This window comes from Strigops habroptila, chromosome 6 (assembly GCF_004027225.2).
Source record: "Strigops habroptila isolate Jane chromosome 6, bStrHab1.2.pri, whole genome shotgun sequence".
Taxonomy (NCBI): Eukaryota; Metazoa; Chordata; class Aves; order Psittaciformes; family Psittacidae; genus Strigops; species Strigops habroptila.
In genome coordinates, this window is record NC_044282.2 from 50,277,550 (window position 1) to 50,292,329 (window position 14,780).

The 14,780-nt window shown below is 35.0% G+C and overlaps 1 protein-coding gene across 3 annotated transcripts in view; it reads right to left on the bottom strand.

The window, feature by feature from the left end:
• NBAS (NBAS subunit of NRZ tethering complex) overlaps positions 1-14,780 on the bottom strand; it is a 176,713-nt gene that overhangs the window by 143,853 nt on the left and 18,080 nt on the right. For all 3 annotated transcript variants that reach the window (XM_030489718.1, XM_030489716.1, XM_030489719.1), the window contains exons 12-21: positions 12,121-12,249; positions 9,758-9,821; positions 8,098-8,291; positions 6,715-6,972; positions 5,796-5,921; positions 4,515-4,666; positions 3,602-3,736; positions 3,252-3,330; positions 2,429-2,533; positions 2,004-2,140 (exon numbers count right to left, since the gene is read on the bottom strand). In XM_030489718.1, the coding sequence (XP_030345578.1) occupies positions 2,004-2,140; positions 2,429-2,533; positions 3,252-3,330; positions 3,602-3,736; positions 4,515-4,666; positions 5,796-5,921; positions 6,715-6,972; positions 8,098-8,291; positions 9,758-9,821; positions 12,121-12,249 (1,379 nt within the window). The remainder of the gene's footprint in view (positions 1-2,003; positions 2,141-2,428; positions 2,534-3,251; positions 3,331-3,601; positions 3,737-4,514; positions 4,667-5,795; positions 5,922-6,714; positions 6,973-8,097; positions 8,292-9,757; positions 9,822-12,120; positions 12,250-14,780) is intronic.

Genomic DNA, 14,780 nt, shown 5'->3' on the forward strand with positions numbered 1-14,780 from the left:
TAAAGGCCAAATAAACCCACTTAAAATGACCAAGAATTCCAATTCTCTTTGATTCACATGGATTCATTTTCATTAACATGAAACAAAAATTGCTAAAACCTGAAGCTACTTGGTCTGGGGAGCGGGGAGGGAAACTCATCCCGTTAAAAAAAAAAAAAAAAAAACAAACCAAAAAAACCCCAACTTTTTAAGATCCTAAGAAAATGTTACTTTGTACAACTTAAGTCTACTTCATTAGTATATTATTCCCATTAACAGAATTAAATATGTATTGATAAAATACCTATTAATAAGACAGAGTTTTAGGAAGGTTTTAGCAATACTCTAAGTACTATAAGCAGTTTTGCAACAGGGAAACAGTTTTAGGAAAAGTTTAGATCAAATATACAGTATCTTTTGGTGAGTATATGGGATCTGAGTATACAGGATTTGGTCTCATCCCCATTTTGTAGATGCTCAAAGACAAACATTTCAAAGATACACAGTATTAACTGTTCTGCAAGCTGTGAACCTAGTCGTAGCCCTGGAAAGTTCTGTGTACCGCACGAAGAAAGATTCAAACTATATACTTTCATTTTTCAGCAGCAGACAAAATTCAGTTCTTCACCCATAACTTCGCATCTTTACTAGTAGATCACTGGTGAAATGTTTTATTTTAACTGTCATTTTGCCCCTTGGCACATAAGTCAGTTTCTTAAACAAACCAACCAACCACAACAACAAAATAAAAAAACAAACCTGAGAACAAACAACCCTTCAGAAAGAAGGGGAACCTATTTATGAACATCAATAAAATATCATAATCGCATTTAAGAAGATCCTTCTCCTCTCCCTCTCACATTACAAATCTTATAAAACTGAAGTTGGAATATATTTTACCAATTTTATAAACACTGCACTAACTTCTCTTCATTGTCCTAACTGTTACTTTAGAGATTAAAACAAGTGTTTTCACACCGTAACTACGTAACTAAACGCATTCCTAATACTACCAATATGATAAAATGGGCACTGGTAAGTATTAGATATCGTGAAATAAAGACAAACTTCTGCTCAGAAAGGACAAAAGTTATAAGTATTATAAGCTGGGAAAAATGTCAGGGGAATAACTTCATGAATTAAAAACCCCTCTTCTACATGGAGAATTATCCAAATGGGACTATTGAAACTTTGAAGTATAAAACTTAACTATAATTCTGGAATACTACCAAAAAAAAAATTCTATTAGCTACTTCAAAAACTATCCCTCTGAAGTAAGGGTTCAAAGTCCTATTGTAAAATATTAAATAATGAAATCTGCCCATTCTTTATGGGCACTGAACAATACACTTCAAAACTAATTTCATAATTGAAGTGCTTGAAAGAAACATTCTAGAAGCAAAAAATTATTTTAAATAATATGCAGAACATTATTACGATGTTCAAGGAAGACTCTTATAAAAACGTTTATGAAATTGACAGTAAACTAACATTTTATGCTGAAATGAAAGAGTAGGAAAGCATAAAGCTTTCCATAATTCTACCTTACCAAGATGTGTAAGAATCAGTAAGAAAAAGATCGATGATTTTGAAGTTAGTGACTGCTTAATTTCAAAATCTTCACATTTCAAAAACAAATGCAGAAAAATATAATTGCTTCCAGGGAGCTAAACACTTGTATTATTCATTTCCTAACGTTGCCTGTCATTATGAACCGATTACAGACTTGTACTTACACCTGTGAAAATGTGGGCAGTTTCAGGTCAGAAAAGGCCATGCTTCCTCTTATGTGTAACAGAGGCAAGAACATTTAAAGTCCCTACTTTCCTAACAATAACCAAAAGAGACCAAAAAGCTGCTCCGAGTGGCACAAAATAAAGCAGAAAACAAAGACTAGTCAAGAACATAGAAACAAAGCTGCTTTTTTGATTCCACATAATAACCAATAGCAAATTGCCATATATGAAAAATAATTTAAGGATTAACCTAAATATCTTTCTGGATATCCATTGATGCATCCTTACCAAGCTTCAGGCAACAAGAAAGCATATTCATATGGTGAAGTAGTCTCTGGAAAATTGGAGAGAATTGCCTGTCTGTGTGGAAGTAAAGCTGATCCATGGAAAGTGAACAAAATTTCCAGGGCTCTGACATTGCTTTCCTAAAAGGCAAAACATTAAGTTGTAGAACTAGCTTAAGACTGATTTAGACCAAAAACGAGCAAGAAATGTAAGCTCAGGTCATGCAACAAATATTTAATTTTAAAATTAGCAATAAAGAAAATTATTTCAGGGTCACTGCATATATTTATTTACAATCTAACAAATAAACCTCCTACCTCTTAAACTCCCACTGAGACTCAACCAAGTTCAAAGGGGGGAAAAATGCACTGAAATGCAAAAATCAATAACAAAACAAAATTACAGTCTATCAAAATAAATATTAATACCCGAGCATAAGTTCTTGCTGAAAGTACAATATTCTGACTTCTGAACTTCTTGAAGAATTCAGCATCATAGTGCTGTTCAGCTGCATGAGGCCCACCAAGGATTTCCTAAAAAAAAAAAAAAAAAAAAGGAATTATAAAAGATTGGGTTCCATGCAAGATTTACAAAAGCATCAAAAAGCCTCATAAAAAAGTATGAGACATATGCAGAAAAGCATGCTGTTGGTTTTCACTTGTTCATGTATGAAAAAAAAAACCAGATATATTTTTTATTGATAAGCTAAGACAATTCTCTGCCTTATTTCAATTAAGGTTTAGACAACGCAAGTTACAAAGAGATGTAGTAAAAGTCATTATGTGACTAGTGCCCACTGCAAAGTTAAAAAACTAAGTAAAATACAGTTTGACATTCCAAAAACTTTCAGTAAGCTCATGGAAGAACAGGATTCGTTGGAAAATCTGAATAGAACTTGCTAATTAGACTGGCAGAGGAAAATAATCGTAATCCTGCACCAACTCCGCATCCCATGTTGTTGCATAACTTAATTTCCCACAGATACAGTATGCTCAAAGCAAGCTTCTGCCAAATTGTACCTCTCAACACTAGACACCAGCCATTTGCAACAATAAAGCAGGAGAAACACGGTAGCTTGAACAGAAAGCAGCTTACTTTTCTCAAGTAAGAGATTACAGCACTTTGAAAAAACTATGAACATTAATGCTACAATATATAACAAAAAAAAGCGATGATGTGACAAAGAAGTTACAGGACTACCTGTGGAATGAGAATTCAAAAGAACTGTAGGTAGTTACCAAGTTTCCTCACCTTGTAGGTTTCGAGGCGATCAAGGTAAGTTAAGAGCTTCAGCCTACTGCGGCAGAGTTCTTTTTGTTCCAGTGTTAGCCTGTGTTCAAAACAGGAATTTTCAGGCTTGCAATCGATGTTGTTCATCATGTGCATATGAAGACAAGAGTTACACATTTTAATGACTTTGTGCACTGGAATGTATAAAGAAATTAAGTAAACCAAGAACTCTGACACAATATAATGCCAATTAAAATTTAAACCTCTTTCCTATTAGGAATAACATACATGAGAGTAATTACATTCTTGCAACTGTGTAATTATAATAAACCTATAACTCTGAATAAAATATGCCCTAACATTTCATTTACTTTGGAAAGTTTACTGATAATAGCAGTTCTTGACGCTTCTTGGCCTCTTTTTCCTTTCTAGTATCCATTTCTTCATCTGGTGACAAAAACTCTTCATAGAGAACTTCAGTGTCCACCTCCCGCGGTAAGATAAATCTGGAAGACAAAACCAACAATGTGATCAATGTCGAAAGAGATAAAACCAAGTTTTACTGCTGTAAAGCAGCAGGTACTCATCACAAGCCAATAACAGGCATTATCTTGTTCCCCCCCACAAAAAAACAACAAACAAACAAAAATCAACAAACCAAAACAAACCACCAACCACACAGCTATGATGGTTGATAGAAGTTTCTAAATTCCACAGGTAGCACGTGAGATTAGCAGCAGCTCTACAGGATACAATGGAAATAGATGACTGCACGAAGAATGGCCTCTTCTATTTCTACCACCAGAAACTGAACACTGAAGAGAATTGTCTCTGCATGTATTTCCCCACTGACCTACTGTGTTTCACTTTCTTCCCCTCCTCACTTGAACAAAAGATGATCATTACAACAGTTAAAATATACAACAAAAAACATTTATAGAGGTAGCTGCAGCTTCTGTAAGAGGCAACAAAATCAGATTCTCATAGAAAAACAGTGACAACAGAAGTTCTCTATGATGAAGAAAATAAAGGGCATTCGGAGAAGAAAGAAAATGCAGTACAAAACAAGCAGTAATTTTACCTTTTACAAAGGTAAATGAGAATAGGTACCTGTGGACATCTTCAGAATAGTTTGATTCAAAGCATTAACTTTATATCCTGCAAAAGCATCTTAACATTTTCATTAGTGGTTGATAAAAAATGTTATCAAATATATGAAAAGACTTCATACATACCACTCTTTGGAAAAGAAAACAAAAAAACAAAGAAACCCTCTTCCCAAACCTGCCACCATCTTCTCCTTTTCCTATGGCCACAAGAGCTTCCAAGTCTGTGCCTTTCAAGCCATACTGAAGCAGCTTCTCAGCAGCATCCACATTCTCCGGAACTCTTTCCAAGCACTCATGAAGAACCCATGCACGCTTCTTGATTTTGCTCTGTCCAAGAACAAGAGCATAGATACAATGTTACATGCTTCAACCCAAAGCAATGAAACTAGAAATGTTAAAATTTTTTAAGGTGTTTATTCCACTCAAGAAGATGACAAGTTAATCTGATGATTGACAAAGTGAACCAACAAAAGAGGTGAGAATGCAAAAAACCAGTTCCCTCAGAGTATGTGTGGCAGAAAAGGCCACAGAAATGCGAAGTGATTTAGCAGAAATTTCACAACTGGAATAAATATTATTATTCATATTCTTTAATTAGTACCACTCCTCACACTAAATTAAATGTGATGTTTTGGGACTAAAATGCAGTTTTTATAAACCAAGTGTATTCCACAATAGCACTAGCATCATTTTCAGTATCAGTCTCTTCACATGCCAGTAGGATTCTGTGACAGAAAAGACACACCAGGGCCACAAAATATTATTGGTTGTATCTGCTGATCTTCAGTTGAGATTACATAACATGGAGAATGGCCACTTGTAGAAATCTTATTTTGACTTTCAAATAATATCGGACTTGAGGAAAAAAAATAAAGTTAGATGGCATTTCTCTCTATCTCTTGAAAGACTTTACCCTATAGCACCATTAGATTGTGCAGCTTTGACAACACTTGCCTGCTGAGTTTGAAGTCTTTTTTCTAAGCCAAAAAACCCCACGCTGGATTCGACTGAAAAGCTACAGTTGCACATCGCAGAGTTCACTGTAAATCTTACTATTCAAACTTTGCTATATAGCTACAGATAACAACTTCACCTTCCCATTTTGATTTTCAATAATACTTGGAAGTTATTTAAATGCTTTGTATTTCTAATTATTCGTATTCGTTTGTCAGGTAACAATGTACTGCCAATTACATTACAAAAAGCATGCTGCTATTAATGGAAATTAGAAGATACCCCAAAGAAAAGATTTTTATTAACTTCCAAGGTCTGCGGATCAGGCCTTCAGTTAAACTAGCAAGGTAACACTCTTCCACATGACAGGAAATGGAATTTGCAGGATAGCTCTCCAAACTGCCACCAGTTTATGTTGAATAAACTAGAACATAGTTGAGAATTCAATTTCTGTAACAATAACACTGGTAAGAAAACTACAAGTCACAAAACACAAACCTACCAAGTAGTCTTGAATTGAAGCAACATTAACAGCTGACTTCCTCCACTGTCTTTGATACACAAGATCAGAATCAAGCCCATACGCTTGAGCCAAAGACAAAGCTTCCCCATATTCTTCATTATCAATCTAAAAAGCAGACACATGAAAGTTAAACTCATCTGATCTCCATACTAAACAATAAAATATTAATTCTGTGTATTGAAGCAGGTAGAGGGATAATTACTGTAGCTATGCTGAAGCAAGCAGGAAAGAGAATGGCTCAAGATAGAGATGAGTAAGACTGGGATCTGATGGACACGTCTAGAAAATCAGAGATTTTTCCTCAAGAAAAAGGAAGATGTTATTTAGGTAACCACTATAACATCAGCACTCCCTGAAAACTCTAACAGCTGTACAATGGGCTGCTTTACCATCAGAACTATTGAAATGACCAAGACAAAGTACTCTTAAAGTACTAAGATTAATCTTAATAAGTATCTGTTCAGTAAGACTGAGTCACAGGCCTAATTTGTATGTAAGCCTGAATAAGAAACATGCAGGTACATGTTTCATTCACATCAGAGTACAAGCTAACCCATTCCCTGGCTAATAACAAGCTAAATTGATTTCGTTCAGTGTATTTGTCAGGTCTTTTATTATTTGTAAACACTTACATAAGTACACTTCCAAGTTTGGCCAAGCTAACGATGCACAGGGTCTCTTCAGTGACCTGCAAATATCATCTCATTGAATTATTTAAATGCTAGTTTTAAACAATGATCCCTTCAATTAGGTAACATGGTACGCTGTCAGCTAAGACACCCTTAGAATTACATGCCTAAATCCTTCTGTTAATATAGCAAGAATTTAAAAAAAAAAGTAGTAGTTTTTTCTAAATCAAGTTGATTATGAGAGATGTGAGCTTTCCTTCTATACTTACTTTTCTCTGGTAGAGTTCCTCTGGAGTTGTGGATCTCAAACTGACAAGGCGGAAATTCTTTGTAATAGTACGTGGACGTTTCCGTGGAGGAGCAAAGCGTTCCATTTCTGTCACAAAGTACAGGCCTTGCTTTAGGTAGCTGAAGTATCTGTCCTTGGCAGAAGTTTCATCATCTGAGTCAGAGTCATATTCTCCCTCATCTTCATCACCAGGCCTGCTCTCCAAGCGTAATCTTTTTGGAACAAGTTTTATCTCACACTGCAAGCAAAATAAGAACATGAAGCATCCACCTAGTACACCTCAACTACTTTGGTGACAACTGAGTAGAACTCCACCTCCAGTACTTCAGATTTCAGAACCAACACCTTTCCTCCCCTTCTCCTTTAAATCCTTCATTTCTCAGCTTGCTTGACACGATCCACAAACCCTGATTGCATCTGCCTCCTAGATCTGAGGCCTCATCCCTCACCTACTGAAGAAATAGTGAAGGTTTCTTAATAATAACTCTCTATTACACTAAATGTCATACACCACTCCAGACAGGACAGAACTATGGAGGTATCTTCATACACGATTATATACCCTACTGCAGCACACTGCAGTTTTTTCAACTCTTAGCTATTCAAAGCAAGGTTTTCTGTTTAATGCAAATGTAATCTCAGACTACATCCTTAGGCTGTAATATAGCAGTCAATGGCTTATCTTATTTCCAGAATAATGAAACTTTCCAAAAACTACATGCAGCTTTGGTACTTACTGAGATATTCTAATAAATATTATTTTAAACTTTTGTCTAAGATGTTTAAGATCTATTTCAGAGTAAGCCTTAGGGAAGAGTAGTTTTCTTTGTTTCAGACAAAAATCCCAGTTAACTTTGTTATGTTCTACTCACTCCTGGAATCCTACTAAAGATGAACAACAACAACAACAAAAAGTATCTCTTACATGGTTTTGTCTTAATTGAAATGCGATCCTTATTTCTTTTAAATACACTCCCTGTATAAGAAGCATCTGTTTCAAAATGGGAGAGGGATGCTTGCAGTATTCTTCAAATGCAGCAGCATACAAAGCAGTGAAAACTATTGACACAAACTGTTTCCTGCAGCAAGATTCCTCTCAGTCAGACAGCTTTCTAGGAGTTTTGCTTTCACTCTCCAGAAGTTATTTGACAATCAAGTTTTTATTAAGACAGTTAAACTGCAGTAAGTTCAGAATTTCCCTGCAATACCTATCTAGACATGAGGAAACAGAATCACTTTTTCTATTGGTAATACTAACTTTTTTTTAACCACACCATACACACAATACCCTTAGTATTACATACACAAAAGCAAACTTTTCTATTGCATTCCAAGAAAGTATCAATTTGTGCACATTCCTCACCTCCAGACTTAGAAATCCTCCATCGTGAGCTGAAGTGACCTGAGGAGAACTCTCAAACCATTCACACGACTTTCCTAGCAAGTTTCTTAACGTCTTGACTGATGATACGGTCAGTGCACCACAGCAGCGAGCCAAGATGACACAATTGTCTGCCCACCAATTTACATCTATCAATGGGTAATAGGATTCCTTATCTGAAATAAACAAACACATAAATAAGAATGCACCATACAAAGAAAGATAACTTTAAGCACCAGATAAGAACAGAAGTTACTTCAATTACTAAGAGATTTCATCTGATAGCCTAATTTAACAAACATTGTTTATTGTCTGTGCATCCTTGATTCCCTAAGTTTATATTTTAGATCAATTATATTTTACTAAATCAGTTCTGCATTAAATAAAGATGATAAGAAGGGGGAAAAAAAAAACCCCAAAAAACAACCACAATTGTGAATGTAGTTATTTTTTAATATTATTTGGCAAAAATTCACAGTAAACTGATTTACTTGCACAAAATATGACAAATTTGAGACATTTGATAAAGATCTGCTTCAGTAGTTCCCAGGTTATCCTTGACCCAATCTCCCTGGCAACAAACGCAATACTGATGAAAATCATAAAAGGTTACACTGCTTCTGGGGACGAGTGACAGCTATGAAGAAGGCTCCTGAAACACTCTACAAAATGAAGCTGTTTAAGAAGATTAAAGCAACAAAAAACCCAAAAATCACCCCGACTGAGGATGGAAGCTGTGTCATTTCTAAGACTGTCTTGATTATAGTAATTGGATGTTGGGACAAAATGTTCACGAGAGTTAGCTCGATTTGTTCACTACAGCGTCATTTCCTGCCTCTCTGATGAGAGCAATCTTTCCCCAAACAGCACTGAGAAACAGATAAGCTTATCACTTTTCTGTTAAGCACTTTAGTGCTTACTCAGCAGCCTGAGTGAAGGTGAGATGAAATAAGCCAAAGACAGAATCACCAAGAAAAATACTGAAAAGTAATAGGGATCTTTCAATAATATAGATGTATAGAAGCAGTAGTGAATGGATTATGGAATAGCTATTTATCTCTGCACTCTTGGAAGAGCCTTGCAATAACCAGGTGATAAATGACTGCACACAATAACCTGAATTTTGGGAAAAGATAGAGACTGACATGAGGTAAATCCAGTCAGAAGAAACAAAGCCCTTTTGTTTTAGAATTTTAAACCAGTATCTTTAAATTATGTTAACCTTCAAAATTTATTAGACATTCATAGAAAGAAAAAGTAAAGGTAAGTTTAGGTTTTAGACTGTTGACTCATATGTCACCTGCAATGTAGTGGCTTCTGACACAGGCTGAGACGTCTGCTGAATGTTCAGCATTATAGAGAGTCATAATCACATGATTAATAATAAATGAGGTCCTGTACTAACTAAAATATCTTATTTAAGGTTATGGCTACAGAATTATTCTTAAGAGGAGATTTAAAAAAAAAAAAACAACTACTGTGACAGTGATTTAGCTATGCCATGCTACAAATTCAAATCATACAATCAATTCTAGCCTCTATTCTAACTGAGATTTAATTAAGCCATTTTAGGTCTTTGAATATTTGTATAAATATTTTTAACTACAGTGGTATAAAATAATGATCTAACTGTACCACATACCTTTTATTTTCTTTCTTTTTTCACTAGAGAGTCTCCAGTCTGGATTAAGTTCAGCATAACCTGGCTAAAAGAAAAATAATTTAAAAAAGTGAGAAATAAAATAAACATTATATACAAGTAAATCTTTGTCATATAGACAATGTTTATTTATTCTACTGCTGATCCACTCATTTTTCAATGAAAATACTATCCATGAATTCAAACTTTTTCTGAAAATAAAATGTACAGTTGCTGAGGTGACGACATACTTTTCTCCAGACAGTCAAATTAAAAAAAAATAAAAATCATACCAAAATAGACTTCTGGATTCCTAAAAGACCATATTAGAAAACAAGAGTACAATCAGACCTGGCCTAGACAGCATTAAACAGTAAAGATTTCTGAACCCTAAAGATTTCTGAAATAAAGGCTCTCCAGCCATCAGAAGCCCACCAAGTGCTTGCTTTGAATGTCTATATGCAGGACTGCAAGCATATAAATGAAGAATCTTCAAAACAGCCCTCCTGTTTGCCTTGTGTAGTGCTCCTGAGTATCAGCCTAGTAGGATGCTGAAGTATTTACTATGGTTATTTTCATAATTGTGAAGTCCCTTTCAAGACTAGTGCAGCAAGACAAGCAGCATTATCTACTGATGCACTGCAACTTTCAGAATTAGTAAGCTGTTGCTCTGTTGTTTTTAAAACTTTAGTAATAACAGAACACATGGGAACTACACACATACAGATAACACTAATCCTGCCCCTAATTGCAATGCAATGCATTAGCCTAACCAGATCTGACTGCTTATCCTCTAAGAACCAAAACTTAAGCTACGCAACACCATGGCCATGTTTCCAAGTCTTGCTTTTGCAGTCAGATCAAAAAGAGCAGAGAGTAGTGATTTTCAGGATGGCAACATATCATTGTCTCTACAAGTATTAATGACTTAAGTCTTTCCTATAGTCAAACTTTTTGGCCTTTTTTTTTGTAATTTTTCCAAAAAAATCTTCATTTAACCTCATAGTCATCATAACACCCAAAAGAAGACTTCTTCCTTCATTTTGTCCTCTTCGTCATTATAGAAGCCTGTGCCCGTACGTAATGTCAAGGAAGAGTTTTGTTGTAGACCTTATAGCACCTACTGCACAATCCACAGACTGCAGAGAAATTCAGCGGGGAAAAACCTGTCAGTTTTATATGAATGCATAAACCTGAAGAATTTAAAACTGTCTACAAAAACTGGAAGAAATATTTTTGCATTGGAATTTCTAAAAGAGTCAATACACTGTGCAGAGATTTACCCTGCAAAAAGAAATTATAAAGAAAAATCAGAAACTGCAAATATTTAATCATAACATAACGTGTGGATTTATTAATCAACATATGCACTAAAACACAGTTGTTTTTTACTAACTAGCAAATGTTTCATTCTACAACAACTTTCTAATAAGAAACACACTTATATACAATAAAGCCATGTGACATCAATACTGTGTAGGAAATATTGGTGGTAATTAGTGCCAAATATGTCTAATAATCAAAGATGCCATCTGACTGGTTACTCTGTTTAAACTTGATGTCGGTTCATGTCTTGTAGGTTTAGAACATAACACAAGGTACTGCAACTGAAAAGTCTTTCCATATTTACTGGTCAAGAAACTAATGGGAGTAAAACCAGAATACTTCGTATACTAGTGTGAATCATGTCAGATTTGTCACTTTTCAAAATGCGGATACATTTTCCTCACTAAAATAAAGTGTTATCTTTACCCAGACAGTGTATTGGTTATTTGGAATTTTCTTTGAAAACTAATTAATTTTGCAATCCCAGTGGCTAAATTCACACTAGTCACATAAAAGTTTGACAGTGTTTGTGCAAGTCCTAACTTAAGACCTCGTAAGTTTTGCAAACAATTTGTGTAGAAAGCAGGTGACTTACTGATGCCAGTCTGATGAACAAACTATTCTGGAGCATTATCCGGCAGAAGGTAAGGTAAATTTTGATGGAGGAATAGATGATTGCATTAGATATCCAGCAGAATTCGGTTTTAATCATTCAAACAAACTTACCAGTGTTGACCTCCACTTATATTGTAAAATAGCGTTTCCATCTACCCCTACCAATGTTACCCAGATGGCACTAAAATGCCTCATAGAAACATTCATTGCAACACAAGTGGTTCTTTTTTCCTAATTTTAAGTTTAAGGCTTATGGTAAAACATAGAAAGATTACTGCAAAAGTAAATACAGGGCTCAAGAAATATGAAGTTCACTGCTCTACTTACATACTATCTTTCTGGTCATCTGAACTAGTCTCATCTCCTAGGAAAACAGATCTTCAGAGGATTAAGATACATACCACAAGTATCTAAATCCTTCTTACCTGATCAGTTTGGTCCCATTCTCCTTGTTGCCTGAGAGATGGAATAGACCAGATTGTCAGTTTTCCTGAGAAATGAATAGCTGCCAGAAGAGCTCCATCAGGAGAAAGATTCATCTTGAAAACTCCATCCTGCCAAACATTATGTCAGCATAGTAAAACAAAAACAAAATAAAAAAACACCTAAGCAAATAACAAACAATTCTGTGATTCTACTCTATGATTCAAACATTAAAAAAACACACACAAAAAAGAAAACAAACCCACACAACCCAAGGATTTCCCAAAAAAAATCCACAAAACCCCAAATCATTTTTTTTTTAAATAGTATGGAAAAGAAAATTTACAATATTCTATCATGAAAATTTAACATGCTTAAAACCAAGCATGGTGAAAGTCAGAATAAAGGTAAACTATCAATTGTGACACAAAGAGTAAAAACAACCTGTATTACGGAAGAAAACTACCATAACATGAATAAATCTTTAGAAATGTGAACTTCTGTATCACACTGTTATACAGGAAATAAAACCTGAAAGTGTGGCATTCCTAGGAGAACAGTGCAGACAGCAATACAGAGCTACTTGGAGGAAAATCTGCAGATAGTTCTTTGTTAACAGAAAACATTCAGCAGCCTCAGTTTTCTACTGCCCTGCCTCTTAGGTCCACCCAAAGGTGACTGTTACCCAGACACAGCTTAGTACACCTCTTCTTCCCTGGGAGCAAACTTTTGGGTGGGTATCATTACAATTAAAACAAAAAAAGCGGTGGGAGGAGCAGGAGATACAAGAAATAAACAGACGAAGAGATCTTGGAGAAGCAAATTGTTCATTTCAGGACACTGAATTGGAATTTAAGAATCTTTTGGGTAACTATAGACTAAACATCAATATAGCATCAGAATAAGTCCATGTGGATGAAATAATTCAACATCTGTAAGTAAACTTTATGACGGCTACAAAAATTCTCTGGGATTAAGTTTTCCTACAGATCTGAGTATCTTCAGAGGCAAAATGTACTTCTAACAAAATATTTCCTTAAGGATTCATGAACTTGCACACAATTACACTGGATCTATACACTATTTCACAAGACAAGAGCCTCTAAATATACATGCAAATTTTGAAGTCAAACTTAGTGCCACTAGCAATGCAGAGCACTTTCTGAAAATGCCATTCATATTTACTCTCCCCAACACAACTCAACTTTTGTGTCTTCAGAAAGATCATTAGGTTCTCAGAGAGCCTACTCTTCACTGAAAGACAGCAGAATGTAGATTCTCAAAAGCTATATTATTTATAAAACCCCATTTTGCTAGTGCAGTTTGCTTTTAAAAACTTCCTATATAGTAATGTGAGAACTGTCCAGCTCTGCAGCTGATCAGTTTTTAAGCCAGCGCCTCCCTTCTTGGAAAATATCCCAACATAAAATGAAGTACAGAAAAATTACTAGACGTCCATACGATTAAGAAGTTTAAATGGCATTTCTACAGACCATTACTAGTACGTAATATTTGAAGATAATATTCTTTTAGGGTATGCTTGTTTGTTTGGGTTTAGAGGTTTTCTTATTATTTTTATTTCTTAGACTGTTTTAAGTTCTAGCTATGCCACAGAAACGACGACTATCAAGTAATCTGCTCACAGCTATTGAAAGCACTGCTTAAATCCAAGCTTAAAATGTGTTTTTAATTGAAAAGGAGAACATTACTAAGGTGTGTTTTTTTAAACCAATTAAGAATTACTTACATTAGAAAATTTTCTTCGGTATTCTCTGATTATATTCTTAAGCAGCTAGAGTACTTCAATCTCTACTGTAGTTTCCCAAGGAATTTTACATGCCTACTAATAGCAATTCTCTCTTGACAAATCAATTTTCATGCACAGATGACAAACAACAAAAGACTGTTAAAGGACTTAGAAATGTGAATCTAAAATATAGAACCCATTCAAATAAATGATCAATACTACACATCACAGATCTTTTAAAGAGTTAAACATTTACACTGTAGTCTGTAGTAATTCTCTTGCTGTTAAAGTTCGATGTTGGGTGGCCATTAACACATTCAATTTTACCAGCCGCGCAGTGTTATGCATAGAGATTCATCAGTGCTTTGGCAAAGCAAGTAATGATGCCTAAGTAAACAGCCTGTCAATTTAAGAGAACTGCAGAACAAGATACTGAAAACCTCAGCAGGCTGGCACTTCACATTTTAGAAGTGTCATTTAAGTTAGCAACACTAAGAATCAAACCTCAATACAGCTAGTTCTAACATACAAGTCCTCTAGCTGCTGTGCCTGTCATACCTTAACACTGTTGCCAATTTCCCACTAAGAATATAAACTCTACCTCACATATTTAAACCGTAATCTATGAAACTGGATTAAAACATACAAGGATGATTAACAATCTCTGCTCTTCTCTGTAAATTTAGTACTGGCAAGTGCAAAGAAGCTGAAGTTTAGTACAACTACAGTACTTTACTTCCAGTACAAAAAGTTTACTTCTGCCTTCTCTTTTATATTTTCAATGAAGATAATAAAATCTCTCCCATTCCACCCTTGAGAGAGAGATTCAGAAAGATCTGTTTTCCCCTTCCAATCAAGCACGCAATTTCTTCTTCTGACCAGTCACCTAAACATCCCAAAAATCTATTAAGGTCA